This window comes from Bicyclus anynana, chromosome 1 (genome assembly GCF_947172395.1).
Source record: "Bicyclus anynana chromosome 1, ilBicAnyn1.1, whole genome shotgun sequence".
In the NCBI taxonomy this organism is placed as follows: domain Eukaryota; kingdom Metazoa; phylum Arthropoda; class Insecta; order Lepidoptera; family Nymphalidae; genus Bicyclus; species Bicyclus anynana.
Genome location: NC_069083.1, coordinates 5820667 through 5846802, shown reverse-complemented (window position 1 = coordinate 5846802; position 26136 = coordinate 5820667). Strand labels below are relative to the sequence as shown.

Here is a 26136-nt window from a genome sequence, read left to right as displayed (position 1 = left end):
CTATTCCTCAAGATCCTGAATGTTTCTTACCAGCGTCATGAAGGAATAAGCCGTTTTCATAATCTGTGAATAAAAAACATGGATATTTGTTTGTTACTCTTTAACGCCGCTACTACTAAAGCAATTTGGCTGAAATTTGGAATGGAAATAGATTTTACTCTGGACTAACACATCCCGGAAATCGATGTGTTAGTCCAGTCCGAAAATCCATGGTTCCCGTGGGATTAGTGAAAATTGAAATCCACGCGGACGACGTCGCGGGCGCAGTTAGGTAGGTACATATTACAAGTGCCCACATCACTACGCGCGCTGCAGGCTGCGCTGTATTACTTGAACGTCTGTGGCCGGCGTTACTATAATTTATTCATAACTAACTGTGACCCACGAGTTTATTCGCGAGTTCTCGTGGGGATATCAGGATAATAATTAAAAAAAATAAAAATCCCGACTGCGTAACCTGCTCGCACCCAGTCATCCGCCTCGCGTATTTTGTATAGCGATTAATAAATAACGCTTTTCTAATTGTAGGTTTTTTAAATATGGCTATGATCCGTTTGGAAGATATGAGTCAGTAAACAATATTACATACATACATACAAGATACACAGGACAAACAACCCTTACAGTATGATAACGTAATGTAGTTTAAAAAGGTTAATAAAAATGTTATGCATACTTACAGATGTAAACGTCTCAAGAGATAATGGAAACATTTTCAAGCCGACCAACACAATGGGCGTGTTGGCACGCTCTACGAAAATCTTGATACTCCTTTTGAATGGCGCCTTTCTAGGGATCCAATCGCTATTGTACGCCGCGAACACTAACTCTTGACTCTAAAAGAATTCGCGTTGAACTAGGCAATCATAGTCATATCCACATGAAAATCTGGTTTTTCATGTGGATATGATTTGTTTTTCATATTTCTTATTAAAGAATCAAATCCTATTTAGTAAGTAATAAAGTATAAACTGTATTTACAAATTACGTTTCTTATTTATGTGATCGTCACTGTTACTAACTTTCATATTAAATACATGACAGTGACTTTAAAAACTGTTAGCTATACTAATATTATAAAGCTGAAGAGTTTGTTTGAACGCGCTAATCTCAGGAACTACTAGTCCAATTTGAAAAATTCTTTTATTTTTAGATAGCCCATTTATCGAGGAAGCTATACGCTATATAATACCCCCGTATTCTTACTGGAATGGGAACCACGCGGGTGAAACCGCGCGGCGTCAGCTAGTAAGAAATAAATAGATTGTCATGGCAAGCGCTCTAAGAAATCTTATTGAATTTAATAAGTATTAATCGTAAGATATATTGTGTATTCATGCGATGGCCAAGTCAATCTATGTTAGGTATTTAAAATGTTAGCTAATTACGTTATAACTTAAGCCAGATGACCCGTTAATTACGGATTGAATAAGGTAACAGATTTCGTATTACATGGATCTCACAACTTTTTACGGTAGAACAACTGAGTTGCGAGAATTACCATATTTTACAAATTTGTTATTGATAGCATATACTTTTAACAACTCTTCAGTGTCCACACCACTCTTCTACACGTTAAAACTTACAACTACTTTGCTTACTCTACACTAGCGTCTAGAGTAAGCAAAATAGTTGACGCCTAAACTTCCAAGTCCGTTCACGTCTTAGAATGTGTTTAAGCTACTGTTTCACATGCTCATTTCAAGCACGAAAGCATGCTACTATTGAGCAGTTGCTACTTATTAGCATGTGTATTGCAACAATGCTTATAATGAGCGTACTTATTTCGAGCTTGCTCAAGAATCAATATCAAGATTTATGAGTATACTTGCTGCGCGGGTGGAAGGGGTATGCTTTTAGCGCGTCTGAATAGGTTTGCTTATTGAGTATGCTAGTCGATCAGCATTGCTATGATAAGCATAACTGATGATAAGCATGCTCGTATGGAGCATACTTAATAGGACGTTTTTAGCATGCTATTTTAGGGCATGTGTAACAGTACCTTTATGCTCATATTTAAAGTAAATTAGGTACTTACCTGATAGGTAAGTTGGGTGCCCAGCCACCCTGGCACAAATATTTGCATTATCATAGCTGATAGATAAGTTACCATAAATGTATACTCCTCCGACGTTAATGGCTAAAATTATTAAACATATTATACATAAATTCGACGCAACGCAATTAAAAATAACTTCATAATAATTAATTACCAACAATAGCCCACATAATAATACGCAAATAATCATAGCTCCCATCGTGTATTGGATAAATAAAGTCACGTTTATTATAGTTTGAAATTCTGCACAGTATCTAAAAAAATACACCGAATATTTAATAATATTGTAAATAAGTTAGTCAATGACTCAAAATGTATTTATTGTAAAATAGATTATATATTACGAATATTTAAAACACTTACTTCAAAATACATTCGTAGTGCCTCAAAGACTCATTCAATTTCTTGATCTGAACATATTCTTTTGACTCTCTCGAAAGTTTTAGACTTTTATCAGGTTTGAGATTGCTCAAATTATAATACAAAACTTTCGTCTGACTTATTGCAAAGAATAAACATCCGTTTATAAATGTATCGACAGATATATCGGACATCATCAAACCATAAATTCCAAATGCCTGGTAACCAAATATGAATGCAAAATAGTCATTTTTAGTATCTTCCCCCAAAAAATAATAGTTGGATGTAGGGAGTTTTATCACATACGAAGGTATCACCAAGTTTGCTATAATAGGTACAACTGAATTGAAGGCGTAGGCAAAATGACCCATCACCAAGAGTATATTTCTATATAGTGTATAGGAATTTGTATCTCCTGCTAAAATATTTCGAGTGGCATCATCTTTGCCCTGAAACATTTCACTGTCTAATATTTCCAATAGCTTGGTAATCCTTTTTCTCCATACAATTACCATCAAAATCTTCGTCGTGATAGATACAACGTTGAAGAAGAAAGTAACCTCTTGAATCAGTAACTCAATTTTTAACGGCGTACAAAATAAGTTTACCGCAAGTGCTGTGTCATATATTATCATCGTTGAAAACAAGAAAATAACTGTATAGAATCTATAAAAGCGACTAGGGTTTTCCCCAGGCCATATCCCTAGAAGTCTCCAACAAAATAAGGTTCTGTTTAAGCTCTCTAACTGACTTGTAGCAGCCATTTTTAATAAGGTAAAGTAGTACGAATGTGGTTCATAACAATTGAAGGCATTATATATAGTTTTTCGATTAGAAATAAAAAGCCTTAATAATGTATTTTATAACATTTTATTATAGCAATTGATATCGTAAGAATGTGAACGTAATTATTTAAAAGAAATACTTTTCACAGTGAAGTTTTAAACGACTCTTTCGTGTCGTCTTCAGCTATGGTCCGATATCTCACTGAAAATTATCTTCCTACGATTATTGCAATGAGATAACGGATCATAACCTAAATTGTATTATTTACGTTAAAGCCTGTATGGGCTAGGCCTTCCTCATTGTTAAAAAGTGAAGGTTTGTCAGCTGATGCTTTTTCTTACCGTCGGTAAGTACGGTAGGCAACTATATAGTTTAGACTTGTATCAGGTTTCGAAGTTCCAGACCCTCAACCGTGCATGCATGAATATTCTGAGAAAGCGTGCCTTGGAGTGTCATCCTCTTCACAAATTACTTTGAGGAGCTTTTCCAATTATGAAGAAGTTATACTTGTGTATTACCCCTAAAGTCTTTAGTAAGTAGATGCATTAGATGTATAATTTTCTTTAACTGTAGGTAAGGTGGTAATGAATTTATAATAAGCAACAGTTTATGAATATAGCTGTATTTTATTAACTACTTTTATAAGACGTCCTTTGAAAAAAGAAATGTTGAGTTATTTTGAATTAAATGTTTTGTAGCACTTGGTTTGACTTGCGGTTTAGTCTGCCTTTACAATAAAAACGTGTAAAGTAATAGTTACTCGTAGGTATTAACTTTAAAGCGCTTCTTTATTGTTGTTACAATTAGCTTGGTAGATAACAAAGAGAAAGTTAATTGAAAAAGTTCAACAACTTCCACGTTTTACACAATATATTTTATATACTCAAAAAATTAAAATTAAGAGATACATAGGTTATGTTAACATATCATCATCATCATCATGTCAGCCGATGGATGTAGGACATGGGCCTTTTGTAGGGACTTCCAAACTTCACGATCCTGAGCCGCCTACATCCAGTGAATCCCTGCGACTTGATTACGTTGGTCCACCTGGTGGGGAGTCGACCAACACTGCGCTTTCTACTGCGGAGTCGCCATTCCATCACCTTGGGACTCCACCGTCCATCGGCTCTTCGAATGTGCCCGCCCATTGCCACTTCAGCTTCGCGAAACGTTGAGCTATGTCGGTGACTTTGGTTCTTCTGCGGATCTCCTCATTTCTGATTTGATCATGCAGAGATTTGATATGCTGACGATACAGCCATTTTAGCAGCTGATGCGACTTCATCTGGAGCTTTTCTAAAACTCCAAGGAACTTTGAACAGACTATCGAAATAATTGAAGGACTGGAGAATTAAAGCAAACGAATCGAATTCCGTACATGTGACGTTCACACTAAGGCGCGATACTTGTCCCGAAGTGGAACTCAATCAAGTTAAAATCCCTCAGTCAGAGAATGTCAGATACTTATTTATATATCTGGACAGACAGCTATCTAAGACGAAATACATCTTCACGAAAAGAAAAGCCCTTGGCCAACAAGTGAGAAAGATGTATTGGCTTTCAAATCTAAAGTCACAACTATCGCTGTAAAATAAGCTTTTATTATACAAGGTCATTTAAGCCAGTATTGACGTAAGGAGTGCAACTTTAGGGTACAGCATAAAACTGGAATATAGAAATTCTGCAGCGGTTCCAGTCAAAAATGCTTCGCATGATTACCAATGCTCCTTCGTACATTAAAAATGATCGCTTGCATCGTGAACTAAAAATTAAAACTATAAAGACAGAAGTTGCACACTCAATGAAAAGATACCAAAAGCGTATTCGTAAACATCAAAATCAACTTGCAAGGAACCTAATGATGAAGTAACCTGGTCACTACAAGATGTCATGAATTAGACACTACATCTATACTAATATTATAAAGAGGTAAAGTTTGTAAGTTTGTAAGTTTGTCACATTTTTTAAATGGGGTAATCTTCGGAACTACTGGTCCGATTTTAAAAATTCTTTCACCAGTAGAATGCTACATTATCGGGGAGTGCTATAGGCTATATTTTATATTGGTATCATATATATTAGCCGAGTTATCACAGTTTTTGTCATACAGGTCGGACTGAAAATCCTCTTAAACAGACTTATTCGTATGCGCTGCCTTAACTATTTTGTAAAATTGAAATTAATGTATGGAGACTATATGTATCTTTAAAAGTTCTACAAAAAAGTCCGCGACACCATATATCTATCTTCTATATATTAGCAGATATAGTACCTTTTGTGTTATAAAAATTATTAATTTTAAATACTTAGGTTTACGTCATTATTTATACAACTAAACTTTAATCCTTATTAAAATAAATTATTTAATAATCACAAGGATATTATGGAGATAAGATTTGCCCTTTACAGTATGTTAATTACTTAAATAGTTTTGGAGATAATACAAAATTTCTAAATGACGCAGAAATTCCGCTATATGACGCCCGGCGCTTTCATTAACGTAGTTCCCGTTCCCGTGTGAATATGGGGGATCAAACATAGCCTATGACACTCGCAAATAACGTAGCTTTCTATTGGTGAAACAATTTTTCAAATCGGTCCAGTAGATCCAGAGATTACCTCCTACAACCACACGAACTTTACCTCTTTATATTATTAGCATAGAAGTCTCTATTTCTCTTGGTCATACCACCACTCTCGAAGGACTGGACCGATTTTGCTAAGGGTAGGAGTAAGATAGAAAAGTTACAGGGTAGGGTAGGGTACGGGTAGGGTAGGGTAGGTTTAGGGCCGGGTTTAGGGTAGTGGTAGGGTAGGGGTAGAGGTAGGGTAGTGGTAGGGTAGAGGTACGGGTAGGATAGGGAAGTGGTAGGGTAGGGGTAGGATAGGCGTGAGATAGGGGTACGGGTGGGATAGGGGTAGGAAAGGTATAGGGTAGGGGTAGGATGGGGGTAGGGGTAAGGTAGGGGTAGGGTAGGGGTAGGTTTGGGGTAGGGGTAGGGTAGGGTAGGGGTAGGGTAGATGTAGGGGTTGGGTAGGGTAGGGTTGGGGTAGTGGTAGGGTAGGGGTAGTAGTAAAGTTGACATCGAAATTTACGCAGACGAAGTCGCGGGCGTCCGCTAGTTATTATATAATGAGAGACTAAAAAAAAATTATAATTATTATAATGAAGTTCAAGAAAGTGCTCATACACAACAATACAACAAGAATTAAGTAAGTAGGTCCATAATAACAATTCAGAACTTCAGACGTGACTGGTCTCTCCAAACAGCCAACTAGACAGCAAAACTTAAATAAGTCCACTCATAATAATTAAGACCGAGTACACACAATTTTTCCTAACTACCCACATACCGTAAATTAATTAATTTGGTAAGCTTAATGTGTCCAAGTTACATTCTAACTCTCACGGTTTTAAAGCAAAGACATGTTTTCACTTAAAGGGCGAGGATTACTGGGTTTGTTTTACTAATTTTACATGTGAGCCAAGTTTTAACATAGCTACCATCAATTTGCATTAGAAATGTCAAGAACGTCTTTGTATAAATGTTTTTTTGTTGTCTGTAGACTGTAAGTAATATATACAGGCTTCGAATTAAAAAGCGAAATCTATAAAAAATTAGTAGATACCTACGATTATTAATTCCAGTCAGTAAAATGACTTTACTAGTAAAATGTAATTTCAGTGACAGTTACACTTGTCATTTTACTGACTGGAATTATTAATCGTAATAAATGAAATAAAATGACAAGTGCAACTGTCACTGAAATGTCATTTTACTAGTAAAATGTCATTTCACTGAAATGTCATTTTACTAGTAAAATGTCATTTCAGTGACAGTTACACTTGTCATTTTACTGACTGGAATTATTAATCGTAATAAATGAAGTAAAATGACAAGTGCAACTGTCACTGAAATGTCATTTTACTAGTAAAATGTCATTTCAGTGACAGTTACACTTGTCATTTTACTGACTGGAATTATTAATCGTAATAAATGAAGTAAAATGACAAGTGCAACTGTCACTGAAATGTCATTTTACTAGTAAAATGTAATTTCAGTGACAGATGCACTTGACATTTTACTGACTGGAAATAATCATCATAGAATAATGGGGTTGACAAATAAATTAAGTCGTTATCAACCCATATTCGGCTCACTGCTGAGCTCGAGTCTCCTCTCACAATGAGAGGGGACTTCACACACGCAGAGAATTAAGAAAATTCTCTGGTGTGCAGGTTTCCTCACGATGTTTTCCTTCACCGTTTGAGACACGTGATATATAATTTCTTAAAATGCACACAACTGAAAAGTTGGAGGTGCATGCCCCGGACCGGATTCAAACCCACACTCTCCGGAATCGGAGGCAGAGGTCATATCCACTGGGCTATCATGGCTCTATAAATTAAGTAAATACTGCTAACTTGCTATATTAAATTAAATCGATAACATTTTTTATTTAACCCAACTAAAGAACTCATAATAAATTGAACTGACTGACTATTAAAGTAACGAATTAATTGAGTACCGAAAATAACTTACAATTAAAAAAAACTAAAAGCATTTGTAATATTTGTTACAAAATTACAATAGAAATGGATGTAATATCCATCGAGAAACATAAAGTAACATATTATTCAGTGTCACACGCAGGACGTGTTGTAATATATGCTTTAATAAAAGGGTTTCAGTCCTCACTAGACCGCCTTTATAAGAAGAACCCAAGATGTCAAGAACCTGAATTTATTATTCATTGACGACGCGCTTGTAAATCCAGCTGCCAACACTAAATTATCGCTAGGTTCATTCTATTGTACTACATAAATCTTTCATCTTTTAAAAAAAGGCTTGCCTTCCTTCCTTCTACAAAAGGCGAGAACATTGAAATGAGATGTGTTTCCAAAATTGGACACTAATTTATAAGCTTTATTTTATTTATACGTAGTACGTAGTAGTACGTTATAATAATTATGTTTCACACTCCCGATGCTTTAATATGTAGTATTTTTTTTTTATTCTTTACAAGTTAGCCCTTAACTACAATCTCACCTGATGGTAAGTGATGATGCAATCTAAGATGGAAGCTAGCTATCTTGTTAGGATGAGGATGAAAATCCACATCCCTTTCAGTAGAAACTGAAAGGAGTGTGGATTTTCAAGTGGAGATTCCGTACCGGAACGCTAAATCGCTTGGCGATACGTCTTTTTCGGTAGGGTGGTAGTGTAGATAAACTAAAAGCTAAATACTGTCTAGGTTTTACATCTATCTAAGCTTCTAGTGGCATGATTTTTGGTTTTCTGTGTTAAACAATACAACACCAAATAGGACTTACAAAAACATACATATGCAAGTTAATACCTACTATTATAGACCTCATCAAGAATGAAAATGTAACTAAAGTTAGGCCACGACGACGACGAGGAATATCTTAGCATTCCATGGATTCCCAGTCCGGGTTCCGGTTCCACCGTGTGGCAGGAAGAAATACCTCAGACCAATTATAGAAGGACCAGTATCGCACCAAAATTCACGAACAAAATTGTTCGGAGGAAAACGAGCTTAGATAGCTGTAGATCTTATACTAAACTAGAAGTCTTTGCCCCTATTTTACACCATTCAATTACACAAATTAATTTTTACGGAGCTCTATAACCAACGAACGCGATTACAAATATAAAACATCGATACTATAGAGACAGTTTTTATAATCGCATTAGATCATTGATCATATGCTTTGACAGAAAAGTAACGTCTAGCGAGATACAATACAATAATTGGTCTGAGAGAAAAACGAACGGGCGTAGAGTTAAGGAATTATTATTTCATGTATTAAGAACACGATCCACGAAGCATAAACGACCAGTGGAAGATGAACTTACCCCTGAACGATGTTTCTCGACTTAAAGAGCAGAGAACGATTAAGCTAAAGTAGAAAACATTATAATTCTGTATAACGTTCGTGTGGATTGCAGAGTAGATTAAAACAATGAACGTGTTTGCAATTTCGATAGCATTGCAACCCTTTGGGTGCGTTTTAATTGCTGGGGTCGAGATGGTGAGTGATCTCTTTCGTCTCTATTTGGAAACGTATAGGTATTTTACGTTTGCGGAATACTAATGTATGATACGTATTGAATTTATCTATCTATTAACTTAGAACTCCGTGATAATATTATATTATCATCAGCATCCATACATATAAATAAAATTTAATTATCTGTCAGTGATTTCAAAATAACTTTACAGTACAGTAGTATTTATAATAGCAAGCATTGTCTGTTAATCCGTCTGTTTGTCCCAACTTATCTCTGGGACGGCTGTACCGATTTTAACGAGACTATCACTGGAAGATAGAGGAGAAAAAGCAATGATTTCCCCGGTATTCGTAAAAAAAGCTCAATTTCACGTGGACAAAGTCGCAGCGTCCTCTAGTATTATAATAGAAATAGACTTATACAAGATGTTATAGACATTAAGAGATTTATTTATTAGTTATGCTGTATAGACATTAAGAGATTTATTTATTAGATATGCTTCTAAAGGATTAAGGGGCGTAAAATGTTTTGAAAATAATTAGGTACTTCGTAAACCTTTTTGCTAGTTTAACAATGCCTTGAAATAAGTTTTGTTAAATTCTTTGTAACTCAATTCAGCAATAGAAAAGCAATATTCGAAAGAAAATATGTCGACTTAGTGCCAGATAAGCACTAACGTCCTTCGATTTAACGACTTTGACTTTGCACTTTCGGTTCATATGTAAGGGAGATTTATATCATTTATTGATAAGTTTTCTTTATAATAAAAATCATATTTTTATTTTTTACTAAGGTAACCTCATTAATCCAGAGAGTAGACTTTAAAATGTGAAGACATGAAGGCACTTAATAACATTAATTCCTTTATCCAAAGGTTGTCTGATAGATATTGCGGTAAGCAATAAGACCGCTTTTGCACATACTTGTTATCTATGTTTTCTTTGTTATTGTTTTTGTTTTGTGCAATAATCTATAAATTAATAAATAAATAAAGACATGGACTCGAGTTCTAGGTAGTATTTCTAGTATTGATTTTTGTTTAGTTTTTCTAAGTGAATTTTATTATTTTAAATATATATTAATTCAGTAATGTGCATTGTGCATACATTTCAACCTACCGATCTAACATGTTAACTTTAAACAAAATGATTGCATATCTACAAACTTAATGAAAATTTTTTAAACATTTATACTCCTTGATACACATTTTTTATATAATAATTTATTTATTTTGCTATTATCCGCCGACTCCTGAGGATGATCTGGTTTCGGGGTGAAATGTACGTAGTGAGTATTTGTCGGACCTGGGTGACATTGTCGCATAGGTTTGTCGGCTTTTCGCGGGTAATTGCAAAATAAAATTTAAATTATTATATATTCATGATGAACTTCCGCAAAGTAACGCCTGCTTCTATCCAACACATTTTTTATTTTTTGTTGGTGATTAATTTTCATCTCGGTCTTGAACATTCCTAATTAGAGTGAAAAACGAATAAGCTGTCTTCATAATCTGCAATGGAAAAATATCAAAATAACATCTTTACATATATTTAGGTTTATAGTTTAGATATAGAGAATATTATATTTACTTATAGATTAATAAGTATTAATTATATATACCTACCTACTGAATTTGAAACATTTTGCTCAGAAACTATATTAACAAAGTATCAATACATTGTCTGTGATTTCAAAATAACTTTTTTTCAAGTCGTCGTAATCATTATCAACGCATATTCGGCTCATTGCTGAGCTCAAGTCTCCTTAGGCCAATAGTCCACCACGCTGGCCGATGGAATGCAGATTGGCAGATTTCACACAAGCAGAGAAACAAGTAAATTGTCTGGAATGCAGGTTTCCTCACGATGTTATCCTTCACCGTTTGTGACACGTGATATTTAATTTCTTAAAATGCACACAACTGAAAAGTTGGAGGTACATGCCCCGGACCGGATTCGAAGCCACACTCTCCATATCCACGTTTTCTACCTTCGTTTCTAATTTGTTTGTTGGTAAACAGTACTCATCTCATCAAGAAAGGCTGTAGTGAAATCTTTGAATAAGTAAAGGATATCGAAGAGAAGTCTACGACAAAGTTCCCGTATTATCAACAAAGTTTTTCCTTACCGAAGTGAAAGTATCAAGGGATAGCGGGAATATCCTCCAGCCTGTTATCACGATGTTAGTGTTCGCCCGTACCATAAAGAGCTTAAGACTTCGTTTGAATCTCTCTGATCTTGGTATCCATTCACTGTAGTAAGCCGCCGAGACTAGCTCGCCACTCTGGTAAAGTAAACACGTTTTTTTCTATAAAAAGGGAGGAAATTGAGCGATTTTTGATGACCTAGCTGAGGTATAGTACTCGTATATAGAATAGTTATATAGTAATAGTTTTAGTATTTTTTTAGGGACCCGTATCTAAAAAGGAAAAATCAGAAACCTTACAAGGTCATTTTGTTGTTTGTCTGTCAAGACCCTATATTTCAGGAATCAAGTTTAAATTTAAACCGTATATTTAGGTTTACGGTCCCATGAAGTTGTGGAAAAATCAAACTTCTAAATTTACGTAAAAAACGATAGGTACGGCTTTAAATTCAGCATAAAATCGCATATTTCGATACTATCAAGGGTTTTAAGGCTTTCAGTTGACTTAGAAATATGTATTATATACAAATTGGTCAGTAACATCGTTATAGACTACCTACAAGAAAAATCTCAACACTTTTTTTATTACATTTGTAATTAAATCTTTAAATTAAAAGAGGCTCAACAAAAACTGTGCGATCTAAAATGATCTTACGTACGGAACCATCGGTGTGCTAGCCTGTTTCGTGTTTGCCCGATTTATTTTGTATAAAAAAGGTTTCGGGTCTAGAGTCAATACCCTCAAATGTTCGTTGTAGAGCGAATTATTTTTATATTATATTTTTACAAATTAAAATATGTATTACTTTATCGTATCCTAAGTAGAAACCGTAAGATATAGGACCATCGACGTAAATATATACGTTGTCCAAAATTTTCAGTAATATTCAGTATAATATAAAGAAGAACTAACTTCGTATGTCAGTTGCGTTCCAAGCCACGCTGGCACAAATATTTCTCCAACTAATGCACACAGATAAGTAATCATGAATATTAATACTTCTATTTTCAACGGCTGAAAAAAAATACAATCTTTTTAAGTGTAGGTATACGAGGAACTGTTTACACTCTCAGACCAAATTACTATTCTGACCAAATTATCGCACTCAAATTCACCAACAAGATTGTGTGTCGTTTTTTTTTGAGGGGGACGAGGTAAACTACACATCGAAAATATTTACACTACACACAACTATAAATTTAAATCGTAAAACGCACACGTGTAATTTTAACACAATGATAACACAATGATAATGATCGAAATACATCGATTCTATAGACGCAGCTTGTATAAACACGTTAGATCGTGATCATATATACTTTTGACAGAGGGATAACGTCTAGCGAGGCAGGTCCTATGGTCTGAGTTTATGCTCTAGGAAGTCTACCCATGCTTGTATAAGAGCAATAGTTCCACGATTTAATCACATTGACTTAATCTGTATTATAATATTATGTATATCTACTCGTAAAACCGAATGTGAATAAGAAAAGCAGCAGAACATGGAAATATTTTTTTAAAGGGAATTTATTAACAAAGTGAAATGTGCATCTTTCTGTATCTATCTAACATATATTCAAACGATTATACCAGGTACATTAAAATAAATCTAATCACAGGTGTATCATCGATACAATGTATTAATTATGGTAAACCTACCAGAAGTAAAGCGCACAGTACAACGCAGATCATAATAGATGCCATGCCAAACTGAATGAACAATGTCACACCGATTAAGTCTTGCACCAAGCTGCAGTATCTGGAAGAGGTAAAAAATAATGAATAAAGTTTGGACATAGGACATTTACATTAATTTTTTGATAACTCCTTACTTTAGTATCATTTCATAATGCTTTAAATATTTATGTAGTACAACAATTTGTTCCGAATCCTCTGTCAAAAAACATCTGCGTTGGATTTTCATATTTACAACTCTCAAATTTTCTATTTCGTATTTTAATATTTTTACTTGAGCTATTGCCATATATAACAGACCAGAGATTAAAGTATCTATATTAGTGTTATACTGCATATGACTGTACATTCCGACCGATTGGTAAATGAACCAAAATACAAAATAACGTCGAACAATATCATGGTCCAAGAAATAGTATTTGCAAATAGGCAATTCCATGTCAGCGTTAAACATCATTATCATAATAATCAGTATACCGACTTTGGAACCATAAGAAAAGTTCCCTAAAACTGTGAAAATTTTCCAAGATTTTTTATAAATGGAAACGTGTGTATCTATTATCTGTTTGACTTCACCAGAGCCGTTGAATTCTTCGCAATCTAATATATCGAAAACAGTAAAAAGTTTCTTCTGCATCAGAACTACCATGAGAACTTTACCAATGACTGTAACTTCGGTAAACAGGAAGATGATTTCCCGAATTATAAGTTCAATTTCTCGTGGTGTATAAACCAAATTTAGTATCAATAAGGCATTGTAGAGAACAAGATTGATACTGAGGAATAAAGCCGAATAATATTTATAATATTTATGCGGAATCTTGCCAGGCCATACACCAAAAATTTTAAGAAATTTAAAATTTACATTGAAGCAGTCAGATAATTTAAACGCGACCATGTTTCTAAATTGTAGAAACCAATATGTTTTATCGGTAGCAAAACAGTTTTGAGAACCTGAATAATTATTAAAAAGTAATTATTTTTAACTATGACATGTGATTACGACATGTAATAGCAGATTCACACCGACGTTAGCGGTATGATTAGATAATTAAACACTTTACTACAGCCAATTAAATATCGTTTAACAAATTAGTACTCTGAGCAGTAAATTGTTTTTTTTTTATTATAAGTTCAAATACACTCAATAACAAAGAAATATCGGGATTTTAAGAACTTTTTCGACAACGACGATAAACTTCTGCATTTTCTATATGATCACGCAACATTATGGGTACTGTTTGAAGAAGCGTTAGTTAGAAGTCAGAATTAAATAAAGTTATGAAGTAATTCATAACTTTATTTAATTCTGACTAAATTATCATGAATTTACGTACTAGATTGATTGTTAGATACGCTTTTAAGTAGCTACGAATATTTTATGTATTAGCTATTCAATCTATTGTCATGAAATTTTGCATACGTACACATTTGAGAAAACATGGCCCATTGATTGACCCATTTGACCAGAATTTATGTCTCGAGGAGCAGAAAAACAATGTATATACAATTGTTAGATACATTACGTACGAACTCGCGATATTGATTAACTGACAACCACATTATTTAATAAATATGTAAATGATTTATTCGAAAAAAAAAAATCTAATCTAAGCTTTTGTTGTAAAATAATAGATGCACAACAGATCATCAATCATCAGATCGTGAAGGCTAAAAACAATAAAATAATCATATTATTTTAATTAAAACTTTTAACTGAAGTGCATAACAGCTGTGCCTATTGTACAATAACCTCTAAGTTTAGTTGCTTTAATTTCTATGTATGTATAGATAGATCCGTAAAAACCAGATAACTATAACAACAAAACAAAAGTTAACACAAATTTCTCTAACTAAATAGGAAAACACACATACTCTAAAATAAAAACTAAACACAAAACTGTAAACACAACAGCTGTCTGTGCCTATAGTGATAAATTCTTTAAGTTTAGTTGCTTTAATTTTGATGTATACGCGTAGATCAATCCACAAATATCAAAAGTTCAAACAATTCAAAATTCATTTATTTCAAGTAGGCTCAGTTTACAAGCACTTTTGATACGTCAGTTGACTATTTGTAAAGATTGTACCACCAAATCCAAAATACATCAAAACATTAGTAAACAAAGGTTTCTCTAACTAAATAGGAGAACACACATATTCCCATAGTTAACACAGACTATGTGAGAACCAAAATGCACAACAGCTGTGCCTATGGTGAAAAATTATGTAAGTTTAGTTGCTTTAATTTTGATGTATACGCGTAGATCAATCCACAAATATCAAATCCAAAATACATCAAAACATTAGTAAACAAAGGTTTCTCTAACTAAATAGGAGAACACACATATTCCCATAGTTAACACAGACTATGTGAGAACCAAAATGCACAACAGCTGTGTCTATGCTGAAAAATTATGTAAGTTTAGTTGCTTTAAATTTAATGTATACTCGTAGATCAATCCAGAAATATCAAATCCAAAATACATCTAAATATTAGTAAACAAAGGTTTTTAAATAGGAGAACACACATATTCCCCTAGTTAACACAAACTATGTGAGTACTAAAATGCACAACAGCTGTGCCTATGATGAAAAATCCTCTAAGTTTAGTTGCTTTAATTTTTATGTACCTATACTCGTAGATCAATCCACAAATATGAAATCCAAAAAACATCATCATTAGTAAACAAAGGTTTCTCTAACTAAATAGGAGAACACACATATTCCCCTAGTTAACACAAACTATGTGAGAACTAAAATGCACAACAGCTGTGCCTATGGTGAAAAATCCTCTAAGTTTAGTTGCTTTAATTTTCCGGGCGCAGTGTTGGCACAATGCGACGGCCTGCAGCCATCATTACCGTGGTATGTGTCTGAACCGCGTCTTTCATGGCTCCACGCTCAACTTTGTGCGATGCGTGAATGCTTTTCGGGATATTAAAAAGTCCCATTTCTATTATGTAAGGATCTAGTTGTTCGCGTTGCTGTGCTCGATTATATTAAATTTTTAATACGAACTCGACGTGAGGCGTCGTAGTGAATATAGAATTGTGATGGCGTGATATAAAAATTGTCTTAATTTACAAGCTTATTTAAGTATTTTAAGCTTTGGGCGTGATTTGTTACGTATGTAGGCTATTGACAATTTATTATTTCGGTATAATTAGCGAATAGACCAAAGATTAACAATGCGTATCTTTTATTAACTTATAACACATTTGCTTGCAAGGTATCTCATATTTCACCAATTTCAATATCGTAATCATTACGCACATGTGCCGTAATGTAATATAAAACATTTATCATCCGTCTAATAACGAACGGTGTTTTTTAAAATCTTGGCAAAGAGTTTTTATGGCAAAAAAGTGCTGAAGATTTTATGAATAAAATTAACTTTGTGCAATAAAATATAATAAAAAACATTTAATTCTTTAATTTTAATAGTTTTGACAATAAATGTCTGTATCAGAAACACAAAAATATTAATTTACTTTATTAGTGTTTTTCGTGCATTTGTCTAAAAAAACAAACGCGGTGTACGCACTTCGTTATCTGTTAAAAATGACAAGCTTATCAAAATGTCATCATATGGAAAACAGGCAAAGATGCAAATTTGTTTTCAAAAAGTGTGTTCAAAGTGTGTTTCGTCGCAAATGTGTTATAAAACGTCGCATGACATACGTGCGCTTTGATAATTACAGCCTCTGCTTCCTTACTAAAGCTCTAGATATGGCTCGAGCTTGCAAATCGCCTCGGCTGTAATTTTCAACTTACCTCACTTATATCATAATGTATTATTCCGTTGTACGATTTAACTGCATTGTCACTTAACATCAGACGACAATGCAATCAAGCTCTGAATTGTCGCTTAATAAAAAAAAATACTAGCTTTAATACTAACATAACCCACTACTCTTAATATTTGTTCTAAAAACAATAACCTCCTCCATTGAAGAACAATGAAATAATGAAAACTCAAGCTCGCTTTTCATCTGTTACAATAGTTACAATAGATAGAAATTTATTGTTCTCATATTTCCACTATTATTCACAATTGCGTTCCTTCACTTCGCTCGCCATATTTAAAAAAAAAACTGTTCACGCCTCTTTCCTGTTTTTTAATTAAGTGTAACTAAGAGGCCCCTTTGTTGGGCTTTCGCCTGTTAATTGCCGGCAGTCAGTCACTTGTCTTCTACAACGCTTTATTTGCCTACTGGTGTTTATGAAATCTGTTGTAAGCAAAAATTAATTTCTTACCAACAAGTGATTTAGGTCTCGAAACGTTCTACATTTTTTTTTGCGGGAAAATATTATATTTCTTTCTTGGAACGTTGATTTGTTATGTTTTTATTTTAAAGATTTACAAGCTCCTACAAGTATATTGTTATTTACATTGAATAACTTTTTGCACGCGATTTATCGCTCGTAAAATTATTTGACTTGCTGAGCTTGTTCGTCCATCCGTGAGAGTTTGTATTCCAAAACTGCAGGCTAATTCACTATTTTAGCTAGTTGACATTTACAAAATTGAGATTCTATGTACCAAATGTCATCCGGTGTTCCTTTTGCCGTAGAGACCCTTGGAGCAGTGCCAAAAAATTTTTTGGCCTCGACTGATGACAGAATGGCTGGCACATTCTTTGTGCAAAGGATCAGCCTGGCTGCCCAGCGCAGAAATGTAGCCAGTATTCTTGCCACCATTCCACGTGGGCATGAGCCGTGATAGCCAAGTGGATATGACCTCTGCTTCCAATTCCGGAGGGCGTAGGTTCAAATCCAGTCCGCGGCATGCATCTCCCAACTTTTCAATTATGTGCATTTTAAGAAATTAAGTATCACGTGTCTCAAAAGATGAAGGAATATCATTGTGAGTAAACCTGTACACCTGAGAATTTTTTCAATTCTCTACGCGTGAAGTCTGCCAATCCGCATTGGGTCAGCGTGGTGAACTTTTGGTCTTTTACTTATGCAATATAGGCTAGATGCTTATTCACTCTTGCTCTGAAGGTGTTCAAATTATAAGTGTCAGGAAACACAAACGCCGGAAAGGTATTCCAAATTTTTGCTGTACGAATTAGAAATGTGGATGCAAATGGCCTAGCCCCTTTCATAAGAGCAGACTTCATTCGTGCTCGTGGTTAATAATTAGGTAATGATGATAAAAAAAAGTTATAAAATAATAGTCTTCAAAAATGTTACAAAAAGGAATTAGGTATAACTACAGACTGTTTAGTATGCATGAATCCTCGCGCTAGACTACCTCCATGATTGAAACTAAATCCTGCGGGACGCCGCGCGCCGCTCGCTACCGACTGATTACTGCCCACAACATCCCTGGGACAAGGATTAGGCAATTTAAATAGACTATGACTTGCAGAACACTTTATGTTTAAAAGGAGTTTGTTTTGCAATATAAACTAGCGGACGCCCGCGATTTCGTCTTCGAAATTCAGTTATTCAAAATACCGAGAGAACAAAAGCTTTTTTTAGAATAAAAAGTAGACTATAACTCAATCATCATCATCATCATTATATCAGCCGATGGACGTCCACTGCAGGACATAGGCCTTTTGTAGAAACTTCCAAACATTACGATCCTGAGCAGCCTGCATCCAGCGAGTCCCTGCGACTCGCTTGATGTCGTCACTCCACCTGGTGGGGGGTCGACCAACACTGCGTTTTCTAGTGCGGGGTCGCTATTCCAGCACCTTTAGACCCCAACGTCCATCGGCTCTTCGAACTATGTGCCCCGCCTATTGCCACTTCAGCTTCGCGACACCTTGACCTATGTCGGTAACTTTGGTTCTTCTGCGGATATCTTTATTACTCAACAACAAATAACAATAACCTCCTTTATCTTCTAGTGAAAGTGCCAATAGCATTGGTCCAGGCGTTCCAAAAGCCCGGACAAACACACAGACAGACAACAATATTGAAAAAGTTCCAATGTCTTTTATTATCGCGTAAGCACTTGAGAATACCCACAATGTTTTTATATTAACACTCCATTTTTATTTGTTTACCAACGGACCCGGGTTAAGCTTCGCTTTGACTTATGTGCACTTTTTCCCTAGCCCTATCCTACCCTACTAATAATAATAATATAATTTTTGTTTTTATAAACGGTTTTTGTGTTTGTTGTGTTTTCGCGTCAATACAATATAACAATACAGGGTGATTCGGTCTTTAGTGCGGATATTTTTTTTCGTGGTTCTGTATCATTAATAGAATATAAATCTACAAACAGTTCGATACATTTTATGTAATTTTTTTTTTTAATTTATGTCTCTAAAATAACAAAATAATGTACATATTATTACTAAACAAGATATATTCAGCTTAAAAGTGATCTGGTGACGTCCTTTAGGTATCAAACGAAAATAAAATAAACGCACAATAGGGTGACCCTAAAATTCTGTTCAAAAGTAAATAACTTTAGCTAACGATAATTTTGTTATTTTTGAGTTAAAAAAAAAAAAGAAAAAATACGTGATCATTAAATTTTGTTTATGTACAAAATATAAAAATATCCGCACTAAAAAAATTTTCTTCCTGTATAGATTACGCGTGAATTTTCAGTTCTGAAAAGTAAAACTTTGTTTCAAATCTTATAATTCTACTAGCGGATCTAAAAAGATATCGGTGACAAACAGAAACTTTAGCCACTTATATGTAAGATTATGTTGCAAATTTGTTTACAGAATTGACGTTATTTTTGTCCTTAATGTTAATAATTAAAATATATCGTAATCTTTTATCACTACAAGGAACAAACCTGCATCGTACATTTCCAACATCGAGCAATAAACAATATGCTCTCGTAAATTTAAACTAATTAGCAACATCTACGTGAAAATTTACGGACAATAAATCCATTTAGCAATGAATGGACTCGGATTCTTCGTTCGGAAGTTGCACCGGCAGTATTTTATTATGCAACATTTATTTTCAACACGGATTCTCAACATAATTTAACAACTGAATTAGTGTTATTATTTTATTAATTATTAATTATTATAATTATAATTATTGACTTAAATTTCATTTGTAAATTAAATTAAATGATATTTCGTTAGTTTGTCATACTATGTGCGCAATAAAACTATGGTCAAATAAATGGCATTAGAGCAGTGCTAGCCCAGTGGATATGACCTCTGCCTCCGATTCCGGAGGGTGTGGGTTCGAATCCGGTCCGGGGCATGCACCTCCAACTTTTCAGTTGTGGGCATTTTAAGAAATTAAATATCACGTGTCTCAATCGGTGAAGGAAAACATCGTGAGGAAACCTGCATACCAGAGAATTATCTTCATTCTCTGCGTGTGTGAAGTCTGCCTATCCGCATTGGGCCAGCGTGGTGGACTATTGGCCTAACTCCTCTCATTCTGAGAGGAGACTCGAGCTCAGCAGTGAGCCGAATATGGGTTGAGAATGATGATATTCAACACGGATTCTCACCATAATTTAACAACTGAATTAGTGTTATTATAATTATTGACTTAAATTTCATTTGTAAATCAAATTAAATTAAATGATATTTCGTTAGTTTCTGGTACTATGTGCGTTATTTACGCAATAAAACTTATGAAATAAATGACCACACTTACTTACCTATTAATAAGTATATAATATGTAAATAACAACAACATTTTATTATAAAATAAAGTCCTTCAGCACGTTTATCTGTTTGTTGGCCATACACTAAAAAATATACTGATTGTTATCTTCATACATCTTTATGCAATTTTCATCAATAGAACGAGTAATTTATGGGGAAGGTTTAGTTATAATAAATAATTATATGTGTCGGAAAGTAAAGTCGCCTGGAAGCTTCCTTGAGAACGCTACCTAGACCCTTCGAGATATAGGTACTCCTTTATAGATCTATAAAAAAGTCTACAGTCGCATATATAGCTAAGCTAGCTATCTTTAGCTAAGTATTATACACATTCTGTCTATATCCTAAAGTTCGAAACAAAACATGGCCACGTAAGAAAGTTTACATCAATTCTGTTGAGGACGAAATCATAGACAATCAAATAGATATACAAAGATCAGCATTAGTATAACGTCTAGGTAATAACAAAGTTGTGTTTTCTGTCACATTTCATATGAAGGCGTCGAGAACTCAACTATAATGAAAATCTACAAAACATGTACTATAGTCTAATAATCTTGGTTGTAAATCCTACATCGCCATACTTAAAATACGTAACAAACCCGTCCTGTAGCCAATTGGCTACGTCGACTCTCTTTCTACGATCGCTAACGCTTCGAAAACTAGAAAAATGTATTGGAATGACATTTGCTGTCGACAGGCCACGTGATTAAGATCTGTCATTCCCATACATTATTCTAATTATCAAAGCGTTTGCGATCGTAGAAAGAGAATCGACGTGCCACTTAGCTACAGGGGCAGTCTAGACACTATTACGTTTGCCGGTACCATGCTGTATAGGTACAAGGGCCATAAGTAACATTCTAAACAGCACAGTAAGCTGCACCATTATCAAGTATATGGCATCTATATTTTACGTATGCACCCGTAGTAAGTTGCAAGCGCCTTACGTACTCGTAAGTAGCTCATTTAAGTAGCTTATTTTTCTCAGTGTGTATAGAAAAATTTTATAGAAAACAGTGTTTTTTGTAGGAAACAACTTATTTTCTAACAGAACTGCTCGTAGAACAATTCGTCTTAACCCCCATTCGCACGAGCGCTTTTTTAACGGACGTTAAAAAAACGTTCAAATAGAACAAATGCATTCCCAAGTATATGTTCACAAGTCAAAACGCGACGCTTTTTTTCGAGTAGTGTTGCATTTTCAATTTTGGGCGTTGGAAGTAAACTTTCATTTAACTTCATACTATATTTGAATGCTTTAATAACGCCCGTTAAAAAAACGCTCGTGCGATTGGGTGCTTACTTAGACCATTAAAAAGAATGAACATGTTTCGCACCCAAATTCACCAACAAAAATGTCTGTCGTTTTTTGAGGGGGACGAGGTAAACTCACACATCGAAAACATTTACCATCATTAAGTATATTCTGTGTCCATACACTACACACAACTATATAATTGACTCGCAATAGACACACGCGTAATTTTTACACACACTAACCAACACATCGCTAGACTATCAGAATATATATATAGAATGTTCGATTACTTGATCGATTTTTTGCTGTTCCGTCAAAAGAATCGATTCTTTTTAGAAATCGTTTTAATTACAAATTTGATAAAATTATGGTAGAAATACTTACAAATGAAACGTTACTCCATCTTTTACTAAATTACAAGTTTTTGGCCGTTTTTTATGCCATACAACAACACAAACCGGCATTTTTAGGGAGCTCTTTACACGACGAAAACGATTACAACAATGAAACATCGATTTTATAGCAATAGTTTTTATAAATGCGTTAGATCATTGATTCTTGATCTTTGACAGAGGGTTAACGGTTTACGAGGCAGGTCCTTTCTTTTTAATGGTCTAAGGTGCTTAGGGTAAACTACCTAATACCGTAACACGCCGGAAGTTTAGTGCAGTAGAAAAGCACCGTACATGTTGAAAACATGAAGTGTTGTTGCTACTGAATGCGGATGTCCGCCGGCGCCGCTTCGCTAATGCGACTTGCACTTAACTTATATGTATACAAGTTCTTATACATACATAGTTCTTTCACCTTTAGTCTCGTAGTTGGGATAATATAATGTGTGGTGGGGCTTTTCAGCATTCATCTATACTTATATACTTATAATAAATCTGTAGAGAGGTCAATTCTGTACATGAAATATATTTCCAAAATAACTATCAGGAGGTGATTAGTGATCGATACTGATGCCAAAAATGCAATCAATAAAATTTTTGTCTGTCTGTCTGTCTGTATGTTCTTTATAGAAACAAAAACTACTGGACGGATTTTAACGAAACTTGGTACAATTATTCTACATACTCCTGGGCAGGTTATAGTATACTTTTCATCACGCTACAATCAATAGGAGCAGAGCAGTGAAGAGAAATGTTGAGAAAACGGGAGGAGTTACTCCATTTTTTAAGCTTCCGTCGCGTGTACATCCTTAATGGTTAAGGCTACATAGAAATCATGTATGACGGAAATGTTCTCCTTAAAATTAAAAAAAAACACAACAGCATATATATGTCCATCTTTTATGGTTGACTCACAATAAAACGTGTAACTCCCGATAGCTTAGCAGTTCGAAGCTTTCTAATTATATTTGTCTACTCTTATATTTATAGGGGGTTTCTGGGGTAGGGGTAGGGTAGTGGTAGGGTAGGGATAGGGAAGGGTAGGGGTAGGGTAGAGGTAGGATAGAGGTAGTTGAAAGTTTACATCGACTTTCACGCGGACGAAGTCGCGGGCGTCCGCTAGTGAGAAAATAAAGTTGTGTAAGGTTTATTAAAGACTAAGTTTCCACAGCTCATGTCTAAGAACACTCGCCCATAAGTCACCTTTAATACAAAAAGAAACTAAATTGAAATCGCTTCATCTGGTCGGGAGCTATGATGCCACACACAGACAGACAGACACGTCAAACTTATAATACCCCTCTTTTTTTGTCGGGAGTTAAAAATTAGTCATATAAATAGAATAAGAAAATCAACATCATGCCTAGAATTGTGAAAAAGCTTTTAAAAATCCAAATAAAGCAGCACCAATAAAGCATTCAAAAAAGTTAATACAAGCTCAGTGCAGCAGTAAGCGTTATATTTGATCGATCAAAGGCGGTAATGTCGACTCGCATTACGCTCAAACTATTTGCCAAGCTCGACCCAGTTCCATGTTATGCCAATTTAATATCATTGCTTTAGGAGAGATGTGAAGATTTGATGTTAAATAAAAGAAAACTAATATTTATGGGTAATAGGGGATACCATCAGAGAAAATATTATTCTTATTAATACAACTTGTTTGCTACAACACTACCTGAAAAAACTACGAGTACCTACTATTTAAACACTAGAGTTACGCAGAGCAGAACACTCCTTATTGGTAGGCATATACAATAATACAGGTAAGTTATATATACCTAATCGAGGCAATATCTTGCAAACTACGATATTATTGTCCAAAACGTGAGATAATACAATAGTAGAGACAGTGGCGGATTTACAAATTTGCCGCCAGTAGGCTATTGAATTTTTGCAGCTCCTACTGAACTCTGAAATTCGATAGGTATACTAATTAAATTCGATAGATATCCTAGTTCGCAATCAATACAATTTATTACACCTTACATTGTGTCGATAAAATTGGATGTAACAGGATGTACAGGATTAAAATATTAAAATTATCTTTATTATTGCTTTATTTCTGTAGAGAACGTTTTTTGGGTCAAATTTGCCGCCCCCTAAAATCTGCCGCCCTAGGCTCCAGCCTACTTAGCCTACTGGTAAATCCACCACTGAGTAGAGACCTGCTAGTAAATAAGTCGACATTATTAACGATCCGCATTGGGCTCACTGTTAAGCACGAGTCTCTTTTCTGAATAAGACGTTAGGCTGATAGCAGTTCATTACGCTAGCCCAATGTGGATTGGCAGACTTCATAAACGAAGGGAATTAATAAAATTGTCAGGTATGTAGGTTTTCTCACGATGTTTTCCTTCACCGTTTGAGACACGTGATATGTAATTTCTTAAAATGTGAAAAGTTGGAGGTGCATGCCCCGGACCGGATTCGAACCCAGACCCTCCGGTGCTGATCTATTGCCCTAACCCCTCTCAATCTGAGAGGGGACTCGAGCTCAGCAGTGAGTCGAATATGGGTTGATAACGATACCGAACGATATTTATCGATAAAAGACGACTATTTGGATTGAAAAGTCACATGCTTACTCTATTTACCACAGATACCTGACCCACTTCTACGTCGTAACTTAATATCAGAGCTTTAACTTTTAAGATGTCTTAAAGATTTGAACTATCGGAACAGGTGGCTTAATATAATAGTTCCTTAAGCCATCGCTTCATTTACGACAATATTAAGTTTATTTAACCATTAACTCCAGGATATCTAATAGTGTAGAACCGGCACTGCACAGATTCACTTTGCATTTATTTATAAAGAAAAAGAAAATAGATTATTATTAATAAATCTATACTTATAATAAAACTGGTCTAATTCTATACCTACATTTATTCGCAATTTGAGATTTTACTTATACCATTTGTAACACCAAAAGTTACCGTGGCATAACGGACGCCAGCGCCATCTAGAATCTATACTTAAAATGCGAATTTTTTTGTTGGGGGGTATTATATAATCAATACTGAAGCTAAAAATATTTTTTTTTCCCATTTTTTGTCTCTCTGTCTGTCCGTGTTTTTTTGTTATTGGGGCATCACGCTGAAACTACTGAATGAATTCAAGTGAAACCGTGCCGCTCGGCACGGTTTAAGCCCATAATACCGAGATGGTTATAGTATACTTTTTATTGCGAAAATAATATAAGAAGGGGGTGAAATAGGGGTTCATCATAAAAAAAAATACGAAATATAATGGAAAAGTGGTGAAAACTTTAAAGTTTACATTGATTTCCACGCGGACGAAGTCGCGGGTGTCCGCTAGTTATAAATAAATTGGTTGATTGCGTAACAGTCCAAGATCCCAGGGCCCCAAGACATTACTTATTTTCTGAGTAACGAAATAGATGGGATAAAGTAGTTTAGTATATACTCTAAACGTAACGCATGCTTACAAGCTTGGATCTAGGGCCAATTCACAAATAACAAAGGCAAGCTTTAAAGCGTCAGGCAGAAATTACTACCGACGGAAAGTGTCTGGCAGTGTTGATTGTTAATTATTAACAACATTCCATAAAAATATATAAATATCAGCGCTCAGACTTTAAGAAAAGTGAGTAAGGTTTGTACGTACCTTTAGCACCTGCCCCCTTAGCCAAGTGGCACGTCGATTCTCTTTGTTCGATCGCTAACGCTTCGAAAACTAGACAAAATGTATGGGATCCAAAATGTCATTCCCATACATCTTTCTAGTTTGCGTTAGCGATTGTAGAAAGAGAAT

General features: G+C 34.8%; 2 protein-coding genes across 2 annotated transcripts; both read right to left on the bottom strand.

Moving 5' to 3' along the window:
- LOC112056873 (odorant receptor Or2-like) lies at positions 1 to 3183 on the bottom strand. The gene is made up of 5 exons (XM_024097358.2): positions 2423 to 3183; positions 2214 to 2313; positions 2039 to 2140; positions 681 to 836; positions 1 to 63 (listed from the first exon to the last, which is right to left on the bottom strand). Exons 1-5 carry the CDS (start codon positions 3181 to 3183, stop codon positions 1 to 3), a joined length of 1182 nt encoding a protein of 393 aa, XP_023953126.2.
- A 6539-nt stretch (positions 3184 to 9722) lies between these two features.
- Positions 9723 to 13985, bottom strand: LOC112056874 (odorant receptor 4-like). Its single transcript, XM_024097359.2, has 5 exons — positions 13225 to 13985; positions 13052 to 13151; positions 12305 to 12406; positions 11374 to 11529; positions 9723 to 10756 (listed from the first exon to the last, which is right to left on the bottom strand). Exons 1-5 carry the CDS (start codon positions 13983 to 13985, stop codon positions 10691 to 10693), a joined length of 1185 nt encoding a protein of 394 aa, XP_023953127.2. The 3' UTR covers positions 9723 to 10690.
- Between the last annotated feature and the right edge of the window lie 12151 nt (positions 13986 to 26136).